Source organism: Anolis sagrei, chromosome X, assembly GCF_037176765.1.
Source record: "Anolis sagrei isolate rAnoSag1 chromosome X, rAnoSag1.mat, whole genome shotgun sequence".
Taxonomy (NCBI): Eukaryota; Metazoa; Chordata; class Lepidosauria; order Squamata; family Dactyloidae; genus Anolis; species Anolis sagrei.
In genome coordinates this window covers 81480226-81505759 of record NC_090034.1, presented here as the reverse complement: position 1 = coordinate 81505759, position 25534 = coordinate 81480226, and the positions used below count along the sequence as shown (strand labels likewise).

Genomic DNA, 25534 nt, shown 5'->3' with positions numbered 1-25534 from the left:
GTATTTTCATTCACTGGACCAATTTTGGCACAAATACCCGATACGCCCAAATTTGATTTTGTCATTTGGAAATCTTAGTTGCTCGGATAACCTACAATCAAAAAGCATTCTGAACTTCACTAATGATGGAATTGAACCAAACTTGGCACACAGAACTCTCATGATCAACAGAAAATACTGGAAGGATGTGGTGAGCATTGACTTTGAGTTTTGGAGTTGCAATTTACCTACATCTAGAGAGCACTGTGGACTCAAAACAATGATGGATCTGGACCAAACTTGGCATGAATATTCATTATGTCCAGTTGCTGGGATTTATAGTTCACCTACAATCAAGGAGCATTCTGAACCCCGCCAATGATAGAATTGGGCCAAAGGTCCCCCACAGAACCCCCATGACCAACAGAAAATACTGTGTTTTCTGATGGTCTTTGGTGAACCCTCTGACACCCCACCCAGGGTTCCAACCCCGAGGTTGAGAAACATTGGTTTAATGGCTCAATGCTATGAAATGATGGGATTTGTAGTTTGGTGAAGCACCAACACTTTTTGGCAGAGAAGGTTAAAGTCTGGGTTGTTGTAGGTATTTCCAGGCTTTATGGCCATGTTCTAGAGGCATTTTCTCCTGACGTTTCGCCTGCATCTATGGCAAGCATCCTCAGAGGTAGTGAGGTCACTACCTCTGAGGATGCTTGCCATAGATGCAGGTGAAACGTCAGGAGAAAATGCCTCTAGAACATGGCCATATAGCCCGGAAAAACCTACAACAACCCAGTGATTCCGGCCATGAAAGCCTTCAACAATACAATACAATACAATACAAGGTTAAAGACCTTTGAAAGCTGCAATACCCATGGTTCCATAGCATTGAGCTGTGGCAGTAAAAGTGGGGTCTAACTGCATTAATTCCACAGTGTAGATGGACCCTAAAGAAGCCAAACAACTCTCTTCCCTCAAGTCTTACCTATGACACAGAAGGGTTTCCGAGCGAAACGGAAGCGGCCCTGCCATCCTCGGTAGCGGCAGCAACAGCCCGCCGACCAAACCCTGACAATGTACTCCATTCCAAAAACTACAATCATTACAAATTCCTGCAAGGAGAAAAGAAGGAAGAGAATTAAATCAGGCACAGAATAGCATGCATAGGACATGCTAGGGCAAGGGAGTATGGAGTGCAGACATCCAAAGTGTTTGAATCCAGGATCCATGGCACTAGTCTCTGTGATTGCATGTATCACCAAATACGTCATTTCTGGGCCTTTTCTAGGTCCAAAGGGGCTTTCAGTTGAAGAAGGCTTCCATTTCTAACAATGAGAAGCTCAAGCTGCATTGAACTCCTTCTCATCCTCTATTCTCTTTTTGGAAGTCTGGGCCAGCTCCAGAAGCCCCCATGGACCCCGCAAGTCGAAACCAGGCCTCCGAAAGGGCAGGAACAGCCCAATGAGAGGGGCCTGCGTTCCAAATATACATTGTCCTCATTGCTAATCATTGATCCCATTCGCAAGGGGAAAGCTAAGGACAGCAGAGAAACTTTTCACAGAGTAGCCAGAGGAGGTGTTACGGTGCTTGTGCAAATTTGTGGGTGACCAGGGAATAGGGCAGGGACCCAGGGAGATGCTGCTTCCATGCATCACTGAAATGTGGTGCTGAAGGGGATGTCTATAGATAAGGAGAATAAACATGTTCAAGAGTAAATCAAGATGGAAAGGTCTTTGAAATGCAAATGCAAAATCACTAACCTGAGCATTTAAGTTAGGGCTAGCATTAGGGTTTGAGTTAGGATTAGAGTTTGAGTTAGGGCTGGAGTTGGGTTAGGATTTGAATCAGGAGTTGGGTTAGTGTTTGAGTTTGAGTTGGGGTATGATTAGGGTTTGGGTTAGGGTTTGGGTTTGAATTAGGATATGAGGGTTTCAATTAGAATTAGGAGATTGACTAAGATATGATTGAGAATTAGGGCTTGAGGGCTTCAATTAGGGAATAGGTTTGGCTTCGGCTTTGAGTTAGGGCGTGTATTAGCATTTTAGGTTAGAGCAATGGTTCTCAACCTTCCTAATGCTGTGACCCCTTAATACAGCTCTTCATGTTGTAGTCACCCCCAACCATAAAAAATTTCATTGCTATTATTATTATTATTATTATTATTATTATTATTATTATTATTTACAGTATTTGTACACCACTTTTCTCACCCCGAGGGGGACTCAAAGCGGTTTACACATAAGTAATGGCAAAATTCAATGCCAGTACAAACAATTACAATTATACACAACAATTAGACATAAATCAAGTTAAAAACAGTGCATCCACAAGCAATAAAACAATCATTAAAACGATAAAACAGCCTCGTCCGTCGAATCGCCGTGCCAGTCATTGTCTTTCTGAAATGCTGCATACATTTACTTCTACTTCATAACTGTAATTTTGCTACTGTTATGAATTGTAATATAAATATTTATTATGCAGGATGTATTTTTATTCAATGGACCAAATTTGGCACAAATACCCAATATGCTAAAATTTGACTATTAGTGTAGTTGGAGGGGATTGATGTCATCATTTGGGAGTTGTAGTTGCTGGGATTTATACTTCACCTACAATCAATGAGAATTCTGAACTCTACCAATGATGGTATTGAACCAAATTTGACACACCAAACTTCAATGACCAACAGAAAATACTGCAAGGGTTTGGTGGGCATTGACCTTGAGTTTTAGAGTTTTAATTCACCTACATCCAGAGAGCACTATGTACTCCAACAATGATGGATCTGGACCAAATTTGGCACAAATATTCAGTATGCCCAAATCTGAACACTGGTGGAATTTGGGGAAAATATACCTTGACATTTGGCAGTTTTAGTTGCTTGAATTTATAGTTCACCTACAATCAAAGAGCATAATGGACCCCACCAATGATAGAATTGGGTCAAACTTCCCACACAGAACCTCCATGACCAACAGAAAATACTGTGTTTTCCTATGGTATTTGGTGACCCCTCTGACACCTCCTTTGCGACCCCCCCCCCCCGGGGTTCCCCCCAGGTTGAGAAACTCTGGCTTAAGGTGTAGGTGAGAGTTAGTGCTTGAGGGCTTCACTTAGGGAATTTGAGTCCCCGGTGGTGCAGTGGGTTAAAGCCCTGTGCCGGCAGGACTGAAGACTGACAGGTCGCAGGTTCGAATCCAGGGAGAGGCGGATGAGCTCCCTCTATCAGCTCCAGATCCTCATGCAGGGACATGAGAGAAGCCTCCCACAAGGATGATAACAACATCAAAATCATCCGGGCGTCCCCTGGGCAACGTCCTTGCAGACGGCCAATTCTCTCACAACAGGATGCTCCTGACACGACCAAAAAAACAAAAACTTAGGGAATTGGTTTGGCTTTAGCTTTGAGTTAGTGTATGTATTGGCATTTTGAATTAGAGTTAGGGTTAGAGTTTGAGGGTTTGACAAAAGCCTCATCTACACTGTCATATATAATCCAAATTATCTGTTCTGAACTAAATTATATGGCAGTGGAGGCTCAGCGAATCCAGTTCAAATCAAATAATTTGGATTATCTGCTTTGATAATCTGGATTTTATGGAAGTGTAGATCCAGCCTTAGAGTTAATGTTTGGGCAAGGGCTAGACTTAGGGTTTGGGTCAGAGTTAGGGTCTTTGCATCGGCCCTCTTCCGTGAGCCCCATTCCTCTCCCAAATATTAAACTCAAGGTCTCCTTCGATTCTTCTGGGAAAGTCAACCCAACCCTTCCAACAGCCTAGGGCCCCATTGCCTCCCTTGCTGCCCTTTGGAGCATGAGTTGCTAAGGGCCCGTTTTCCCGCAGCGTCAGCTTTGTCCTGCCTTGTCGCCTCCTTCTTCCCACCACACACACACACACATACACACACACTTTCCCCCAGAAAAACAAGCCCCTATTTTGCTTACTAGGGGGAAAGTCACACTGAACTTCTTAATTTAGTCTCCATCTCAGTTGGGAGAAATCCAGCGTCAGCCGTTTCTGACAGTTTGGGAGGAAAGTTGCCTTTTTAACTAATTCTCTCTTTCTCTCTCTCTCTCCCTTTTTCTCTTTCTTTCTTTCTGAATTTGGTCTTCTTTCTCCAATGCCATTTGCCTTTTTCTACAAAGTTAAAAAAAAACCAGTGACCTATTAAAAGCAGAAAACTTTGGGGCCAGAACAGATCGGAGCCTGGAAAAGTTTGAAGGACCACATAACAATACCTGCAGGCGGATTCTGGGAGATGTAACCAGAGGCCTCGATCCATTCCCATGTAGAGCAGACCCACTGAATCAATGGGCTTTCCCTTGAGCATAGATTCCACAATTCAACTAGGAGCAAATGGGGTTCCTTTCATTGGAACCACCAATAGGATTCAAGTCCCCAAACTGGCCCATTCCCTGCTTGTCTCAAATTGTAAGTTTCCTGTGTTCTTTGGTTGAATCCATTCCTTCCACTCATCTCCTTCTTTATTCTGCTGACAAAACAATTTCCTTTCCTCATGGCCCTTAAACCTATAAGGGAATAGTTCTCAGCCTTTGGTCCTCCAGGTGTTTTGGACTTCAGATCCCATAATTCCTAACAGCTGGGAAAATGGCTGGGAATTCTGGGAGCTGAAGTCCAAAACACTTAGAGGACCAAAGATTGAGAACCACCGCTATAAAGGTCCCAACATACAAGAAAGGAAATTCCACCTGAACATTAGGAAGAACTTCCTGACTGTGAGAGCTGTTCAGCAGTGGAACTCTCTGCCCCAGAGTGTGGTAGAGGCTCCTTCTTTGGAAGCTTTCAGACAGAGGCTGGATGGCCATCTGTTGGGGGTGCTTTGAATGCAATTTTCCTGCTTCTTGGCAGGGGGTTGGACTGGATGGCCCATCAGGTCTCTTACAACTCTATGATTCTATGATTCCTCACATTGGCTTCTTCTCAATTCCCAGATCTTTGTCCTATATCCCTCAACCACAGCTTGACCCCTTTCCTACACAACCTAATATGTGACTACTCATAGACTCCTATTGCTAGAAGTGGCCTCATGGGCTATGTAGTCCAACTCCCTGCTCAATGAAGGGTCTCCAGCAAAAAAAACCATCTCCAGGACATTTCTATCCAACCTCTTTTTGGAGATGTCCAGAGAAGGAGACCACAACCCTTCTGCCAGTGATTGGTTCCATTGCCCAACAGCTCTTACAGTGAAGACATCCCTTCTAATGATGTCCAATCTAATTGCAACCTTCTAAATCATTATCCTCTGGGCAATAGAGAATAACCATGTCCTCTCCTCTCTGCAGTATTTAGTCATGTCATTCCTCAATCTTCCCTTCTCCAAGGTGAACATTTCCAGCTTCCTCACCCTTTTTTCTCTTTCTCTCTGTTTTCATTCTCCATTTTTTCTCATTATCCTTATTACCTTTCCCTGAAGAAGCCCCCGGTGGCGCAATAGGTTAAACACTTGTGCCAACAGGACTAAAGAACAACAGTTTGGAGGTTAAAAACCGGGCAGAGTGTGGATGAGCTCCCTCTGTCAGCTCCAACTCCCCACACGAGAGAAGCCTTCTACAATGATGATAAAACATCAAAACATTGGGGCATCCCCTGGGCAACATCCTTGCAGATGGCTAATTCTCTCACACCAGAAGCGAATTGCAGTTTCTTAAGTCGCTCCTGACACGGAAAAAAAACCTTTCCCTGAATCTTCTCCAACTTGATTAGATCCTTCTTCAAAAGAGGCACCCAAAACCAAATGAGGACTTGAATATCCTTCCAAAGCCACCTTCTCCAAAATCCATCTTTCAAATTGCTTTCCACAACTTTCCTTCCAACTCCTTCTTGGAAAGTATACTGCAGATTTTTCTATCTTCCTTCTGATCCGCAGATGAGAAATATGTGCCCAGTGACCCATATATGGTCCACAAGCTGTATGTGACCCTATGGATGCAAGGGGCCCACAGCCTATCCTTGGAGCCTTGGGAGAATCCCAGAGCACCCATTTCTGGAGGCAAAAAAACTAGACAAGTGTGCAAAGGTAAAAAGTAAAGGTTTCCCCTGACATTAAGTCCAGTCGTGTCTGACTCTCTAGGACAGGGGTCCTCAAACTTTTTAAACCGGGGGCCAGTTTACTGTCCCTCAGACCGATGGAGGGCCGGACTATAGTTTTTTTTAAAAAAAATCAATAAAAAATTCCTCTGCACATTGCACATACCTTATTTTTCTGTGTGGAAGGGCCCTTAGAGGGGGTTCTTTCTAGCCCTCTTTAGGCAGTGATTCCAGGAGCAGAGAATGGGAAATCTTCCTACTTCTAGTCTGAACAAAATCTGGCTACCAGTATTTAAAAAACTCTAAAATTATAACTGTAAATAAAGAACAACACTCAAACACAGGGGAACTCCATACAAGAAACAATCAGGGCCAGCTAATCATCTCTCAACAAAGGATTCTCCTTAAAAACTGTCAGGCTATGAAATGGCAATCAAGGTGGCCAATTAAAACATTCATATCTACCTCCAACAGACAAGAGTTCTTTCTCCCACCCTGGATCTTCCACAATTTTCCTGGTTAAAGGTTTTCCTCTGACATGAAGTCCAGTCGTGTCTGACTCTGTGGTGCTCATCTACATTTCTAAGTTGAAGAGCCGGCGTTGTCCATAGACACCTCCAAGGTCATGTGGCCAGCATGACTGCATGTAGCGCCAGGGCAGCCTCCCTTGGCTGGCTCACGCTGTCCATTGGGCCTGACCAATAGCGTGAGCCTGCCAAGGGGGGAGCAGGCCCGCGCGGCCTACTTGTGAGTAGACCACGCGGAGCAGCCTCCCTTGGCTGGCTCGCGCGGCCTACTTGTGAGTAAATCACTTCGTGAGGTGCTTTACTCGCAAGTAGACCATGCGAAGCAGCCTCCCTTGGCTGGCTCACGCTGTCCATGGGGCCCCATGGACAGCGTGAGCCAGCCAACGGAGGAGCACTGTGTGTGGGGGGGAGGGCGCTCCTCCTCCGCGGGCCGGATTGGGGCCCTTGGTGGGCCGGACGTGGCCCGTGGGCCATAGTTTGGGGACCCCTGCTCTAGGAGGTGGTGCTCATCTCCATTTCTAAGCCAAAGAGCCAGTGTTGTCCGTAGACACCTCCAAGGTCATGTGGCCAGCATGACTGCATGGAGTGCCATTACCTTCCCACCAAAGCAGTACTTATTGATCTACTCACATTTGCTAGGTTGGCAGAAGCTGCGGCTAACAGAGGGAGCTCACCTTGCTCCCCGGATTCAAACTGCCAACCTTTTGGTCAGCAAGTTCAACAGCTCAGTGTTTTAACCTGCTGTGCCACCAAGTGTGTAAAATCCTTCTCTAAAACACAGCCCACCTTCAATGTCTTATTTGAGTACCCTCACACATTTGAAATGACTTCCAATGCTTCTAGATCTCCTAAGATTTCTCCTTCCTATTTCGGACCCTGTCTCAAAACTCACCTATGTTTTTCTTTTGGACCTTAAATCCTAAGCTTTACGGCGATCCATTGAAAAGGCTACTTATTTCTCCGCGCTCCTCCAATTCCTCCTCCTTCCTCTGTTTCCCTTGTGGGTCTATTTTTAGATGGCGATTCCCTCGGGGCAGGGACCTGCCAACCTTGTGCTTTTTGCAAAACGCGGCGGACGCAGGCGGCACGATTGCCAGAAATACATAAATAAATGGCTAATGGCGGCTAATAGATCTCTTGTCTCCCTGAACTTAAAGCCTTTCCTTAAAGCCACCGAGCGGCCAATCTAAACAGGGAGCTAAAAATACCTCTAAAACTGTCTTGAAGGTTTTTATTTTTAAGTAATAAGAATAGAAAAGGAAAGGATTTTTAATGGGTTGCCAGTGTCGTTTAATATTTTCCTTCTCTAATGCAATCCTATTAAAAGGTATGTAGACAGAAAGAGAGAGATCCTGACAAGGCCGGTGGGGTGCGGGAGGTCCCACTAGGACGATATTGTTAAAGCATTGATAGGAACTGTCAATCAATCCATCCATCAATGAAAAACTGTATATCCCATCTTTTACTATGGGATCTCAGAGTGGCATTCAGTGCAAACAATTGAAAGCACTTGCCTGACACAAAGCGTAAATAATTTAAACACTTGGCCTGAAACTTCAACCATGCTGCACATTTTGTAACTTTATGCATATCCACCAATGTGGCAGAGGCAATGAGAAATCTATTCAGCAAATTGCGAAGAAGTGTAATGAGAAACTAGCAAAAATGTACTGCTTGCACATTGGGTTCTACCAATGCTCACCTGTATTCTCGGACTGGTGTACAAACACACATGGAAACTCATGTAGAACTTGGCAAATGTACAACTAGACCAATGCTCAAGGGGACCAATGCTCAACCAGACCAATGTACCATTGAACTGATGCACAACTGCATCCATATACAACTGGACTGATGCACAACCGACCCAATTTATAGCCAGACAGATGCACAACCAGACCAACATATAACCCGATCAATGAACAACAGTGTTGGAGGTTGCAAATGTAAGATAAACAGAAGCTTTACCATAGTCTCTGAACCAAAATATACCCTGCATTATAATAATGTGTCACTCAGATTTGTGTAATGAGTAACAGTAACTTTATTTCATTTCAAAAGGTCAAACAGAGCAACAATATATGCAGCAATCTCTCTGAATTCTTACAGAGAACAAACAGTTCTTGTAAACAGTCTTTAAAATATGCTTCATGCCTTAGAAACTATCAGGCTTCAGAGAGTTGGCAGCCATTTCCTTCCTGGCTGTTTCCAGTCAGCGCTCTCTTCACTCTCCGAAGTAAAAGTGGCAGTTAAAACAGCAAGCCAGAGACAGCAGCCAATCAGAATTCTTGCCCTGGCATGCTCAGCCAATCAGCTGACAACACATATCTTTCCAATCAACCCATTTGATCATCATGGTGCCTTTATACAAATACCCACAAACAGGACTGCTGTACAACTGGATCCATGTACAACTGGACTGATGCACAACTGCATGCATGTACAACTGGACTGATGCACAACTGATCCAATGTATAACCAGACTGATGCACAACAAGACCAACATATAACCAGATCAATGAAAAATGAAACTGGTGTGCGCCTGGATCCATGTACTGATGCACAATTGATGCAATGTATAACCAGATTGATGCACAACAAGACCATCATATAACCAGATCAATGAAAAATGAAACTGGTGTGCACCTGGATCCATGTACAACTGGACTGATGCACAACTGATCCAATGTATAGCCAGATTGATGCACAACAAGACCAACATATAACCAGATCAATGAAAAATGAAACTGGTGTGCACCTGGATCCATGTACAACTGGACTGATGCACAACTGATCCAATGTATAACCAGACTGATGCACAACAAGACCAACATATAACCAGATCAATGAAAAATGAAACTGGTGTGCACCTGGATCCATGTACAACTGGACTGATGCACAATTGCTCCAATGTATAACCAGACTGATGCACAACAAGACCAACATATAACCAGATCAATGCACCTGGATCCATGCACAACTGGAGTGATGCACAAGCAGACCAAGTGGACCAATGTACAGCCAGGCTGATGCACATCCAGATTGATCCAGTCGTACATTAGGTGATCCATGTTTGATCCAAAACCAGGCCAATGCACAAGTAGAATTATACATAACCAGATGGATGTACAACAGGACCGATGCACAACAAGACTGATGTGTATTTGTCATTTAGCTGTCTCCTTTATGCATTGGTGTAATAGCAGAACTGGCCAATTTTAATTACCACAGATGTAAATCCACTTATGAAGATGCAATACCCCAACAGGATCCTACTTGTGGATTTTAACCCTCTTTTTATCTAGATTTATTTAATATGTCATTTGAGCTTTTTAAAGCTGTTTTAATTATTGATACTGTTTTAAACTTGCGAGATTGGTTCTTATTGCACACTGCTGCCTGATAAAAGGTGGGATAGTTGAAGAAGATGATGAAGACAAATAATTTTTTTTCGTGTCAGGAGTGACTTGAGAAACTGCAAGCTGCTTCTGGTGTGAGGGGATTGGCCATCTGCAAGGATGTTGCCCATGTTTTACCATCCTTGTGGGACGCTTCTCTTATGTCCCCACATGGGGGGCTGGAGCTGACAGAGGGAGCTCAACCCACTTTCCCCTAATTCAAAACCCTGACCTGTTGGTCAGCAGTCCTGCTGATACAAAGGTTTAACCCGTTGCACCATCAACGGAGGAGAAAAAGAAAGAGAAAGAGGAGGAGAAGGAGAAAGAGAGGAGGAGAAGGAGAAAGAGAGGAGGAGGAGGAGGAGGAGGAGAGGAGGAGGAGGAGAAGGAGAAGGAGAAGGAGAAGGAGAAGGAGAAGGAGAAGGAGAAGGAGAAGGAGAAAAAGAAGGAGAAAAAGAAGGAGAAAAAGAAGGAGAAAAAGAAGGAGAAAGAGAGGAGGAGAAGGAGAAGGAGAAGGAGAAGGAGAAAGAGAGGAGAAGAAGGAGGAGAAGGAGAAGGAGAAGGAGAAAGAGAGGAGGAGGAGGAGGAGGAGGAGGAGGAGGAGGAGGAGGAGGAGGAGGAGGAGGAGGAGGAGAAAGAGAGGAGGAGAAGGAGAAGGAGAAGGAGAAAGAGAAGGAGAAAGAGAGGAGGAGAAGGAGAAGGAGAAGGAGAAAGAGAGGAGAAGGAGAAGGAGAAGGAGAGGAGGAGGAGGAGGAGGAGGAGAAAGAGAGGAGGAGAAGGAGAAGGAGAGGAGGAGAAGGAGAAGGAGAAGGAGAAAGAGAGGAGGAGGAGGAGGAGGAGAGAAGAGGAGGAGGAGAAGGAGAAGGAAAAGGAAAAGGAAAAGGAGAGGAGGAAGAGGAGGTGGTGGTGGTGGAGGAGGAGGAGACCATGTTGGGAAAATTACTTTTTTTTCACTACAAGGGCCAGAACCTCCTACTGGCTATCCTAGCTGCAGGGTTCTGGGATCTATAGACCAAAAGAGGAAACTTTCTCAAGCTTGAAAGCATTGGAATATTGTTGAGTTTGCTAAAAAATAGAGAAGACGAGGAACACAGGAGAAAGAGGAGAAAGTATAAAGAAATGAAGAAAGGATTTGTGGTGAGAAAATGGATGAGGAGGGAGCAAGGGAGACCGCCCCTTACCAGGATGAAGAGACACTGGTTGGCAAATTTTTGATGTTCTGGGATGGTTGAAAACACAGACAGGACCAGACAGCTGAAGACCAGGAGAAATCTGGAACAACAAAAGGAGGGGGGGACACACATGTTAGGACATGCCAGGACCACCATGCAAGGTATTTGGACAACCAGATCCTTCCTTGTTTGAATCCAGAGCTGGTTCATCCCACTAAGCCTTATGGCAATCCAAGTGGAAATGCTGCAGTTGTTTAATGCCAGTTATAATGCCCAGAGAGGACCCTAGAACCCCAACGGCAGCAGATCCCATCTGATCCTGAAAGCTAAGAAGGTTAGCCCTGGTTAGTTTTTGGATGGGATATTAATAGCAAATCCCAAGGCTGTATTTCAGGGGAAGGGACTGGCAAAACGATGTTGCCTATGGGGTCACCATATGTCTGTTGACCACTTGAAGGCACCACATCCCCTCTAATCTTGGAAGGTAAGCATGGTCAATTCTGATTAGAACTTGCATTGGAGACCACTAATGAATACCATGTTATATTACAGGGGAAGGACCTAGCAAAATCACATTTGAATCTTTATTTTCTGAGAAAACCCTTAAAAATATATGGGCTCATTGTGTGTCAGCAGGAGACCTGAAAGCACATACACAGACCTTCTCAAAATGGTGATACGATGTGATGGAACATCTAATCTTCATTTTGAGAAGGATTCTGATTAAAATATTGGAACCAATGTCCAGGGTGCAGTCGAGACACCCCTCAGATGTCACCAATTTCATAACATCACCATAACTGGACAGGAGACTTGAAGGCACATATTTGCAAACCTTATTAAAATCCTGATTCCCTTCCACGCTACACAGCTCTAGTACTATGACTCCAACTGTCATGGCAACATTCAATGGAATCCTGGGATTTGTAGTTTGTGGAGACACCAGAACACTCTTTGACATTAACATGCAAATCCCACAGTTCCGTGGGGAGAAACCACGGCAAGTAAAGTGGAATCACAACACAACAAAGAACTCCCTAAATAGAGCTGCAGAGCCATTCAGCCAATTGAATTGACCTCTGTGTTGAATTCACATCCGAGAATTAGTTCAATAAGTCTACTCTAGATGGAAAAGGATTCCACCAGCCTTTGGGTGCATCTACACTGCAGATTTAATGCAGTTTGAGCCCACTTGAACTGCTATGGCTCAATACTATGGAATCCAGCACTCTTGGGCAGAGAAGGTGAAAGACCTTGATCTGGCCACGGTGGTCCATGCTCTTGTTACATCCCAAATAGATTACTGCAATGCGCTCTACATGGGGCTGCCTTTGAAGACTGTTCGGAATATTCAACTAGTCCAACGGGCGGCAGCCGGATTACTTACTGGAGTGACATACAGGGAGCATACCACCCCTCTGTTATGTCAGCTCCACTGGCTGCCTGTCCAGTTCCGAGCACAATTCAAAGTGCTTGTCTTGACCTATAAAGCCCTATACGGTTTTGGCCCAGCTTACTTGTCCGAACATATCTCCCCCTTCATCACATCTCGAAACTTACAATCTTCCCGGAAGGCCCTGCTCTCAATCCCACCTTTGTTGCAAATGCACTTGGTGGGGACGAGGGACAGGGCCTTCTCAGCGGTGGCCTCCCACCTGTGGAACTTGCTCCCCAGCAAAATTAGGTCAACAGTTTCCTTCCTTTCCTTCAGGAAAAAGTTGAAGACGTGGCTATGAGATCAGGCTATCATGTCTCCTCTCAACATGCACAGCTCTTTAAGCCCCTCCTCATAGGGCTTGTTCTCCAGACCCTTGATCATTTTAGTCGCCCTCCTCTGGACACATTCCAGCTTGTCAATATCTCCCTTCAATTGCAGTGGCCAGAATTGGACACAATATTCCAGGTGTGGTCTGACCAAGGCAGAATAGAGGGGTAGCATTCTGCTTAAGTTGTTGATCATAGAACGCAGACTTGACATGCCAACTAATTCAATTTGTACTATCTTAAATGGTTTCTAATCTAATTTTAATGTTTTAACTTATTATGTAACTGTTGATTATTTGTTGTAGATGTGGGGCATTGAATTGTTGCCGGCTGTAAGTCGCGCTGAGTTCTCCTTCGGGGGTAAAGAAGGGCGGGGTACAAATATTTGAAATAAATAAATAATAATACATAAATAAAGCACAACTCTCATGGTTTCATAGCACTGAACCATAACAGTGAAAGGGGTGTCAAACCGTATTAGTTCTGAGTTGTCGAAGTCTTTCATGGCTGGAATCACTGGGTTGCTGTGAGTTTTCCAGGCTGTATGGCCATGTGCCAGAAGCATTCTCTCCTGATGTTTCACCCACACCAATGGCAGGCATCCTCAGAGGTTGTGAGGTCTGTTGGAAATGATGCAAGTGAAATTTATATATCTGTGGAATGTCCAGGGTGGGAAAAAGAACTCTTGTCTGTCTGAGAACCATCAAGGGAACTACTGACCACATAAGGGAGCTGAGTAAGAAACACAACCTACAAATTATCTACAGACCCACTAAGAAAATCCTACAAATGCTATGTTCAGCAAAGGTCAAGGGAATCCTCTCACTTCTGCAGAAGTCTACCGTATACCATGCAGCTGCAGACACGTCTACGTAGGGACCACCAAACGCGTCAATGCCCAAACACGAAAGGCACTGCTAACTACTTCAACCAGAGAAGTCAGCCATAACGGAGCAATTGATGAAACAACCTGGACACAGCATATTATTTGAGAGCACAGAAATGCTGGATCACTCTAACAACCACCATGTCGGACTAAACAGAAAAACCACTGAAATCCACAAGCATGATGTGGACAATTTCAGCAGAAAGGAACAAAATCTGGCTACCATTATTAAAACTCTAAAATCAGGACAGTAAATAAAGAACAACACTGAAAAAAACAGGGGAATTCCAGACAGGAAACAGTCAGGGCCAGCAAAGGATTCCCCCAGGCAGGAAGCAGCCAGGCTTTGAAGCTGCAAGCCCATTCAATAGTAATCAAGGTGGCCAATTGCAACATACACACTTGCCTCAAGCAGACAAGAGTTTTTTCTCCCACCCTGGACATTATTCCACAGATATATAAACCCCACTTGTGTCGTTTCCAACAGACCTCAGAACCTCTGAGGATGCCTGCCATAGATATAGGTGAAACGTCAGGAGAGAATGCTTCTGGAACATGGCCATACAGTCCAGAAAACTCACAGCAACCCTCTGTATTGACCTCACAACCTCTGAGGATGCTTGCCATAGATGTGGGTGAAACGTCAGGAGAGAATGCTTCTGGAACATGGCCATACAGTCCAGAAAACTCACAGCAACCCACTGTATTGACCTCACAACCTCTGAGGATGCTTGCCATAGATGCAGGTGAAATGTCAGGAGAGACTGCCTCTAGAACATGGCCATATAGCCCGAAAAAACCTACAACAACCCAATCCACTTAGTTATAGGGACTCAAAACAAAAACTGGCCACACTTTGCCACCAGATGGCAGCACAGTTGAGCTGCACAAAGCACCAAAACCTCAGATTCATTTTCTTCCAAATTTATGCCATTGACTTCATCTTCAGAATGAGAAATATTTTTTTTAAGTCCAAAATATGAAAGAAATCAGGATGCATTGCTTTGCGAATTCAAGTCCAATGCTTGGAAACATTACTTTTTACACATCTCATATCCATATATTGAGTTGGGTTCATTTGAATGTGATTTTCCTGCTTCCTGGCTGTGGGTTGGACCGGATGGCCCGCGAGGTCTCTTCCAATTCTATGATTCTAAAAGGGTGCATCTACACTGTAGAAGGAATGCAGTTTGACGCAACTTTTAATGCTAGGGCTCAATGCTATGGAATTGAGGGAACTGTAATTTGGTGAGGGACCAGCACTCTTTGGCAGGAAAAATTATTATTATTATTATTATTATTATTATTATTATTATTATTATTAGAAACACAACAAGATTAGTAAACAACAAAAGAGATATTTATTTATTTATTTATTTATTTATCGTGTCAGGGGCAACCAGACCATTGTATTACATTTCTAACAGAACAAAAACAAACAAACAGATAAAAAACACAAAGTTTGCAAACTTGGTAGTTGATTAAATGTCCTTTGACCAGTATCTGGCCACTTTGAGTGCCTCTGGTGTTGCTATAAGAAGGTCCTCCATTGTGCACATAGCAGGGCTCAGGTTGCATTGCAGCGGGTGGTCGGTGGTTTGCTCTTCTCCACACGTTCATGTCATGGATTCCACTTTGTGGCCCCATTTCTTGAGGTTGGCTCTGCCTCTCATGGTGCCAGAGCGCAGTCTGTTCAGCGCCTTCCAGTCTTCTGTGTGCCCAGGAGGGAGTCTCCCATCTGGTATCAGCCATTGGTTGAGGTTATGGGTTTTAGCCTGCCAATTTTGGACTCTCGCTTGCTGAGGTGTTCCAGCGAGTGTCTCTGTAGATCTAAGAAAACTATTTCTTGATTTAAGTTGTTGACATGCTGGCTGATAACCCAAACAAGGCATGAGCTGGAGATGTCACAGCCTTGGTCCTTTCACTATTGGCTGCTACTTCCCGGCAGATGTCAGGTGGTGCAATACCAGCTAAACAGTGTAATTTCTCCAGTGGTGTGGAGCGCAGACATCCTGTGATAATGCGGGATGTCTCATTAAGAGCCACATCCACTGTTTTAGTGTGGTGAGATGTGTTCCACAGTGGGCATGCGTACTCAGCAGCAGAGTAGCATAGCGCAAGGGCAGATGTCTTTACCGTGTCTGGTTGTGATCCCCAGGTTGTGCCAGTCAGCTTTCATATGATATTGTTTCTAGCACCCACTTTTTGCTTGATGTTCAGTCAGTGCTTCTTGTAGGTAAGATCATTATGTTGGTTGTTGTATTGAATCACATGTCGGACACTTCCTAAGTGTCTAGGACTGTGTGATGTATCGGCGAATAATGCATGCAGATCCCAATAAGGTGGCCTTCTGCAGCTGGCAGATGGTAATTTTGTCAGCGCCAATTGTGTTTAAGTGCAGCCCAAGGTCTTAGGCACTGCACCCAGTGTGCTGATCACCACTGGGACCACCTTGACTGGCATGTACCAGGGTCCTTGCACTTCGATCTTTAAATCCTCATAGTGTGTCAGCTTCTCCAGTTGTTTCTCTTCAATTCTGCTGTCACCTGGGATTGCAACATTGACAGTCCATACTTTGTTTTTTAACACGATCATGAGGTCAGGAGTATTGTGCTCCAAAACTCTGTCTGAATTCGGGCGTCCCAGAGGAGTTTGATGTGTTCATTTTCTGTAACTTTATTATTAAACTAGCTGTCCCCTGCCACACATTGCTGTGGCCCAGTCTGTGTATATGTGTTCGTATGTGTATATATGCATACATGTGCATGTATATATTTCTGTATATGTGTATATATGTGGTCTTGTGCATGCGCTGTAATGTATTTATTTTTTATTTTTTGGGGTTTTAAGACTCTTCTACTGTGTTTTTCAGTGTTTTTATGAGTGATAGTCACTCGTTGGCCTGATAGGTGTATTATGTCCAAATTTGGTGTCAATTCGTTCAGTGGTTTTTGAGTTATGTTAATCTCACAAACGAACATTACATTTTTATTTATATAGACTAGCCGTCCCCTGCCACACGTTGCCGTGGCCCTCATGGGGGTTCTGTGTGGGAGGTTTGGCCCAACTCTAACGTCGGTGGGGTCCAGAATGCTTTTCGATTGTAGGTGAACTATAAATCCCAGCAACTACAACTCCCAAACGTCAAGATTCTATTTTCCCCAAACTCCACCAGTGTTCATATTTGGGCATATTGAGTATTCGTGTAGAATTTGGTCCAGATCCATCATTGTTTGAGTCGAGGAGCCCCCGGTGGCGCAGTGGGTTAAACCCCTGTGCCAGCAGGACTGAAGACCGACAGGTCGCAGGTTCAAATCCGGGGGGAGGCGGATGAGCTCCCTCTATCAGCTCCAGCTCCTCATGCGGGGACATGAGAGAAGCCTCCCACAAGGATGATAAAAACATCAAATCATCCAGGCATCCCCTGGGCAACGTCCTTGCAGACGGCCAATTCTCTCTCACCAGAAGCGACTTGCAGTTTCTCAAGTTGCTCCTGACATGACAAAAAAAAATTGTTTGAGTCCACAGTGCTCTCTGGATGTAGGTGAACTACAACTCCAAACTAAAGGACACTGCCCACCAAACCCTTCTAGTATTTTCTGTTGGTCATGGGAGAACTGTGTGCCAAGTTTGGTTCAGTTCCATCATTGGTGGGGTTCAGGATGCTCTTTGATTGTAGGTGAACTATAAATCCCAGCAAGTACAACTCCCAAATGACAAAATCATTTTTTTTAGTGAAGGACATACATTGGGTTGTTACGTGTCTTGTGTCCAAATTTGGTGCCAATTCATCCAGGAATTTTTGAGTTCTGTGAATACCACAAATGACCATTGCATTTTTATTTATATAGATTATTAAATTATTATTATTATTACTACTATTATTTTATTACCCAGCCCTCCCTGCGGCTAAAGACCTTGTAAAACTAGAACTCCCAGGATTCCACAGCCTTAACTTCAAGTGGGATCCATCTGCATTCATTCTACAGTGTCTAGATGCATCGCAAGTAGAAATACAGTGCAAGAACTCATCCCTGTGATAAACCACTGTGCCTTTTGGTTTCAGCCTTCTATTCTCCTTTAGGGGGACAGAATATGCTGGATCCCTGTTTCACAATACGAAGGGTCTTGGAAATTAAATACAATAAGCCGAGCTAATTTTTACACGTTGCTTCTCTTTCCCCAACGGCAGCCGGGGAAAATGCTGATCTTGAAAGAGAGAAAGGCTCCGATGTTTTCCAGGGCTTGGTGGAAGAAGGAGGAACGTCGTGCCAGAATTTTAAATATTTAATTGCCTTTAAAAAATAAAATAAAATCAAAACTTGGTGGCAGCTCTCCAGGGAGTGGTGAAAGAAAGCATTTATATGGCCGAGCTTTCCATTACCGAAGGAATAGCTGGTATCGCCAAGAATAACTAGACGGGTTGCAGAGAAAAGGTGGGATGGGCAGTGAATGAAAGGTGGCTTTTATTTGGGGAACGCAGGTCTTCTAGTATGGCCACTGGGCTTCTTCTCTTCCTTCTTTTCCTTCCTTCTTTCCTTCCTTGCTACCTTCTTTCCAGCTTTCCTTTCCTTTTTTTCGGTAATAATAGTTTAGGAGACTTTGTGTCTTGTATTGCTACATTCAGATGACAAGCATAACTTTTGTGGTTCTTTGAGAAACAGCAACACAAAACACACAGTGTTATGTTTTTATGTATCAGTCAATTCAATGAAGAGTTACTATTTTAGAATCCTAATGTAATGCGAACCAACAAATGTTGGCCTCTATCTATCTATCTATCTATCTATCTATCTATCTATCTACCTCAAATCTTAATGTAATGTCAGCCAACATATTCTGGCATCTATCTGTCTGTCTGTCTGTCTGTCTGTCTGTCTGTCTATCTATCTATCTATCTATCTATCTAAGTATGTATGTATGTATGTATGTATGTATGTACCACAAATCTTAATGTAATGTCAGCCAACAAATTCTGGCATCTATCTATCTATCTATCTATCTATCTATCTATCTATCTATCTATCTAAGTATGTGTGTGTGTGTGTGTGTGTGTGTGTGTTTGTACCACAAAGGCTCCTCTGTGGCTAAATGGATCTGGACCAAACTTGGCACACATAATTTTCATTGCCCAACTTAAAATAATTGAGGGGTTTGAACTGAAAGAAACTGCACTTTCAGGCCCAAAACAGAAATAAATAAATAAAAGAAAGCTGATTGGCTGCTGCTAGGTGAAGTGGCCCTTTGTCATGTCACTGGAAAACAAATGGAGTGAAGTGGATTAGTTGCTGATAGGTCATGTGTGTATATGGGGAAGGGGAAGGGAAGGAGAGGGGAAGGGAAGGGAAAGAGGAAAGAGAAGGGGAAAGGCAAGGGGAAAGGCAAGGGGACAGAAAGGAAAGGAAAAACAAGGAAGGAAAGAAGGAAGGAAGGAAGGAAGGAAGGAAGGAAGCAAGGAAGCAAGGAAGCAAGGAAGGACAAAGAAAGGAGAGAAGAAAGAAAAAGAAAGCAAGAGAAAGGAAATAGAAATAACATTTTAATATGTATCTTTTATCGAAGTATATTTTTAAATGTGTGTTAATAGAATTTGAGCCAATGAGAGCCGGGTATGAAATAAAATTATCATCATTATCATTATCATCAAGGAAGGAAGAGATAAAAAAGAAAGAGGAGGGGAAAAGTGTATGAGGGAACACAAAGGGAAGAAGGGAGGAAAGAGAAAAGGAAAAGAAAGGGAGAGGTAGAAAGAAAGAAAGAAAGAAAGAAAGAAAGAAAGAAAGAGGAAGGGGAAAGAAAGTGGGAAAGAAAGAAAAAGAAGGTAAGAAAAAGGAGAAGAAGAGAAAGGAAAGAAAGAGGAGGGGAAGGTATATAAGGAAAAGCAAGTGGGGAAGGAAAAGAGAGCAAGTATAGGAGGGAAATGGAGGAAGAAAGGAGAGGCAGGCACAAAGGAGAGGCGGGTAAGAAATAACATTATTATTATTATTATTATTATTATTATTATTATCAATGAAGGAAGCTAAAAGAAAGAAATAGGAGGGAGGGAGGAGAAAAGGAAAAGAAAGGAGGAAGGAAGGAAGGAAGGAAGGAAGACAGAGATGAAAGAAAGTGGGAAAGAAAGAAAAAAAGGTAAGAAAAAGGGCAGGAAGAGAAGAGAAAGAAAGAGGAGGGGAAGATGTATGCGGGAAAGCAAGTGAGGAAGGAAAGAGGATGGATGGATGGATGGAAGAAAGGAAGGAAGCAAGGAAGGAAGGAAGGAAGGAAGGGGGAGAACAAGAAAATGTATACAAGGGAAATGGAGGAAGGAAAAAGAAAATGCAAACCAAGGAAATGCTGGGTATATACGCTAGGACCTTTGAAAAGCAACTTTCTGAGGATGCTTGCCATAGATGCAGGCAAAACGTCAGGAGAGAATGCCTCTAGACCAGTGGTTCTCAACCTTCTTAATGCCACGACCCCTTAATACTCTTCCTCATGTTATGGTGAGCCCCAACCATAAAATTAGTTTCATTGATAACTTCATAACTGTCATTTTGCTGCTGTTATGAATAGTAATGTAAATATCTGATATGCAGGATGGATTTTCATTCACTGGACCAAATTTGGCACAAAGACCCAATACACCCAAATTTAAATACTGGTGGGATTGGGGGAGGGTATTGATTTTGTCATTTGGGAGTTGTAGTTGCTGAGATTTATAGTTAACCTACAATCAAAGAGCATTCTGAACTCCACCAATGATGGAATTGAATCAAACTTGGCACACAGAACTCCCATGATCAAGAGAAAATACTGGAAGGGTTTGGTGGGCATTGACCTTGAGTTTTGGGAGTTGTAGTTCACCTACATCCAGAGAGCACTATGGACTCAAACAATGATGGATCTGGACCAAACTTGGCACAAGTTTTCAATATGCCCAAATGTAAACACTAGTGGGGTTTGGGGAAAATAGACTTTAACATTTGGAAGTTGTAGTTGCTGGGAATTATACTTCACCTACAATCAAAGAACATTCTGAACCCTGCCAATGATTGAATTGTGCCAAACTTCCCACACAGAATCTCCATGACCAACAGAAAATACTGTGTTTTCTTGTGGTCTTTGGTGACCCCTCTGACACGCCCTCACGACCCCTCCAGGGGTTCCAACCCCCAGGTTGAGAAACACTGCTCTAGACCATGGCCATATAGCCCGAAAAAAACCCAACATTCTGCTGTTGATAAAACATGGTCAGTTTGTTCCATTGCAAAGCATCTTTAAAATTAGTAATTAAAGATCCAAAAAAAAAATCTCTCCACTGACACAGCACTTGTCCAAAAAAATGGTTTCTTTCCCAAAACAAAAAAAAACAGCTTTGAACTCCCAAACTGAGCTGCTGAGGAGCATGAAGACTAAGCGATTTCACATCTTTCTCACTTTTTAACCTAGCTGTCCTTAATGCAAAGCCAAACAATAAAACCCTAGAGCAGGCTTTGGCACAATTAGTGAAAGAAAGAAAAGAATAAAAGAGGAAACAAAGATAGCTGAAGACAAAGGAATGGGATGTGTGCAAAAATATATATTTTTATTCCTCCGATCCAGCAGTTCTAAATATGGAACAAGGGGGGGGGGGAAGACGGGGGCCACCGGCTTGCATAAGAGGGATGCGTAGGCCATTCGTCTCTTAAGGCGACTCTATGACATCTGGGTCTCTTTCATTAGTACACATTCTGTATGCCATTTCGTTATCCTATAGAATCTTGGGATTTATAGTACCTGGAGGCACTAGGTCAAGAATGCAAGACCAAACTACATATGCTGGGATTCTACACTGGAGTTTCTCTCTACTTCAGAAATATCATTCCTTTTAACCATTGTGGACTCCATCCTACAGAATCTTGGGATTTATCACTTGGTGAAAGACTCATTGTTTTTAAGCTAGAGCTCTCCACTAGAGAATCCCAAGTATTAATAACAATAATAGTTCAAAAAATGGGAACACATTCTCTAGGCATTCGTAGATTCTCCAATGCAATTATTTGGTTAATTCCCCTGGAGGATCTAGAGATTCCTTAAGCAAACATTTCTTTAGGCATTTGTAGGTCCTCTGGCATGACTTTATAATCAGCTTCCACCAATCGTGAATCCTTATGGAGGACCTATAAATGCCTACAAGGGTGTTCACTCTATGCTCAGCTTTCACAGAAGGTTGTCCATAGAGTCGTGCTGAGGGACCTACAAATACCTAGAAATACAAATCTTTGCTCCTAGAAATACAAAATCTGTCACAGCCTCCACGGTTTCTCCCTCTATTTGCCAGTTATCAATCAGTCTGGTTGCCATAATCTTGGGGTTTTTTTTTATATTTAGCTGCAACCCAGATTTGCATTTTATCTGATGTTATTATTTGTTGTATGTATTTTGCTTTGCTTTATTATAATTGTTGGGCTTGGCCTCATGTGAGCCACCCCGAGTCCCCTTGAGGAGATGGTGGCGGGGTATAAATAAAGTTTGTTTATTTATTTATTTATTTTTCCCTCCACAAATGGATGAAGACCAAAGGTCTTTATCAAGATCATTGCTAAAGATGATGTGCTCCTTCTGTTTGAAATTGAAATTGAATCCAGACAAGACAGAGGTCCTACTGGCCAGTCGTAAGGCCGAACAGGGCATAGGGTTACAGCCTGTGTTAGATGGGGTTACACTCCCCCTGAAGACGCAGGTTCGCAGCTTGGGAGTTCTCCTGGACTCATAGCTGAGCCTGGAATCCCAGGTCTCGGCGGTGGCCGGGAGAGCTTTTGCACAACTAAAACTTGTGTGCCAGCTGCGCCCGTACCTTGGGAAGTCGGATCTGGCCACGGTGGTCCACGCTCTTGTTACATCCCGATTAGATTACTGCAACGCGCTCTACGTGGGGTTGCCTTTGAAGACTGTTCAGAAACTCCAACTAGTCCAGCGGGAGGCAGCCAGACTGCTCACCGGAGCGTCATACAGGGAGCATACCACCCCCCTGTTGTGGCAGCTCCACTGGCTGCCGATCCAGTTCCGAGCACAATTCAAAGTGCTGGTTTTGACCTACAAAACCCTATATGGCTCCGGCCCAGTGTATCTGTCTGAAGGGATGTCCCTTTATGTCCCACCCCGGAGTCTAAGATCTTCTGGGGAGGCCCTGCTCTCGACCCCGCCTCTATCACAAGTGAGGTTGGCGGGGACAAGGAGCAGGGCCTTCTCGGTGGTGGCCCCCCACCTGTGGAATTCACATCCCGGGGAAATTAGATCAGCAACATAACTCCTTTCCTTCAGGAAAAAACTGAAAACATGGATTTGGGACCAGGCATTCGGACAATCGTGCAGATAAAGAAAGGACTTTGAGAATGGCCAGGAAATGACTAATGGAATGGAATTATGGAACTCTGAAAGACGAACGCTGAGCATGTGAATAGTTTTTATATGATGTGATGTATATTGATTGTTATGATTGTTTTAACTGTGATAATTGTTTTAACTATGGTTTTTGTACACTATGTATAATTTTTGTATAGGCATCGAATTGTGCCTTTTGTAAGCCGCCCTGAGTCCCCCCTCGGGGGTTGAGAAGGGTGGGGTAAAAGTACCCGAAATAAATAAAATAAATAAATATCAGTTTTATATTAATTTATGTAATGCTTTTGATACAAAATAAATAAATCAAATCTGCAAAGTTTAAACCCATATATCTGAAGGCCCAAATTGTATATGCATGGATAATGAAGAGTTGCATGCAAATAAACTGCAAATAGACTTCCTGATCTGATCTGCTTCTGAGCTGGAGTGGAAACAGTCGAGAAGGAATCACCGAAGCAATGAGAGAGGACGAGAGGACGCTTGGTGCTTGAATAGTGCCATTTACCACAATCAAATCCTCAGGCTCCTCATACAATACTCTTTTCTCAAGTTCAGCAGAGAGAAGGAGAGGAAAGAGAGAGTCCCAAAACAGCTTCCCCAACAAAAGAGACCCGCCAAGACGAATCAATCAGGCTGCTAAAGATAGCCAAAGACAGGCCAAGAGGAGGGGGCCGAGAGGGCGGTGGAGGAGAAGGAGACAAGCTGCCATCCCAGCCACCCCTCCGCCTTGGGAAAGAAAAAAAAAACGCATCCCGAGCCCTCTCCCCCTTCTCCTGACATTGAGTCTCCCTTCCTTTGTTGCTGACATGAAGGATTCCAGTCGAATCAGCGGTAACAGGAGTCACAGGGACCTGAAACTAATCCCCAGAAAGCAAGACAAAGTGTGAAAATACCGTCCGGTGGCACCGAGGGCCCTCTCCAAATCCCTACATTTCTGGCTCCTGTGAGCCAAGCTCAAACCCGTTGCTCAGCTTTCCGCACCATCTCCGGACTCCGGGTTCCAGCCATTCGGGCATTCTGATCACTTGAGAAAGCAACTTTGTTGGATCGCAACTCCCAGAAACATCTCAAGACAATAATCCAAGGAAGTAATGCCTTTAATGGGAATATTTGCATCAGATAAGATACAGACGGGGCTTTTTCAGTGGCTTCCCCCAAACTATGCAATTCCTTACCATGAGAGGCTGGCCGGGCCCCATCTTTGCTCTCTTTCCATTCACTCAGTGTCATGGAATGGAATCAAAGGTATTGTAGTTTGATAAGAACTTTATCTTTCTCTGCCATAGAATACAAACTACAATGCCCATGATGGAGCCATGGCAGTGAAAGTGGTGTCAAACTGCATTATCCTACTGTGTAGATGCATCCTCCAAGGTGAATTTGTGGTCCATCTCTTAAAAGGCCAAGTGTCCATCTACACTGCAGCTTGAAAACACAGCTCAGTTCTAAGGAATTCTGGGATTTGCAGTTTTACACGATCTTTAGCCTTCTCTGCCAAAGAGTGCCAGGATGTCATAGCATTGATCCATTCCGGTTAAAGTGGTCTCAAGTTGCATTCATTCTACAGTGTAGATCAGTGGTTCTCAACCTTCCTAATGCTGTGACCCCTGTAAACTGTTCCCCATGTTGTGGTGACCCCCAATCATAAAATTATATTTGTTACTACCGTACTTCATAATTGTAATGTTGCTACTATTATTAATCAGGATGTATTTTCATTCACTGGACCAAATTTGGCACAAATACCTGTTACGCCCAAATTTGAATACTGCTGGGGTTGGGTGAGGGATTGATTTTGTCATTTGGGAGTTGTAGTTGCAGGGATTTATAGTAAAGCTACAATCACAGAGCATTCTGAACTCCAGCAATGATGGAATTGAACCAAACTTGGCACACAGAACTCCCATGACTAACAGAAAATACTAGAAAGGTTTGGTAGGCCTTGACCTTGAGTTTTGGAGTTGTAGTTTACCTACATCCAGAAAGCACTGTGGACTGATGATGAATCTAGACCAAACTTGGCATTAATACTCAATATACCCAAATGTGAACACTGACGGAGTTTGAAGAAAACAGACCTTGACATTTGGGAGTTGTAGTTGTGGGGATTTATAGTTCACCTTCAATTAAAGAGCATTCTGAATCCCGTCAACAACAGAATTGGGCCAAACGTCCCGCATAGAACCCCCATGATCAACAGATAATACTGTGTTTTCTGATGGTCTTTCGTGACCCCTCTGACACACCCCTCATGACCCCCCCAGGGGTCCCAACCTCCAGGCTGAGAAACACTGGTGTAGATAGAGCAATAGCCCTAAGGCCTGGGCTTGGGGATTTTGATTTCTTCTGGCCTGGACATTCATAGAATCATAGAGTTGTAAGAAATACGAGGATTCAT

General features: G+C 43.7%; 1 protein-coding gene across 2 annotated transcripts in view; it reads right to left on the bottom strand.

Moving 5' to 3' along the window:
- The window catches only part of KCNQ4 (potassium voltage-gated channel subfamily Q member 4), a 129591-nt gene that overhangs the window by 40306 nt on the left and 63751 nt on the right, over positions 1-25534 (bottom strand). For both annotated transcript variants that reach the window (XM_060784169.2, XM_060784168.2), the window contains exons 2-3: positions 11136-11226; positions 965-1091 (exon numbers count right to left, since the gene is read on the bottom strand). In XM_060784169.2, coding sequence (XP_060640152.2) covers positions 965-1091; positions 11136-11226 — 218 coding nt within the window. The remainder of the gene's footprint in view (positions 1-964; positions 1092-11135; positions 11227-25534) is intronic.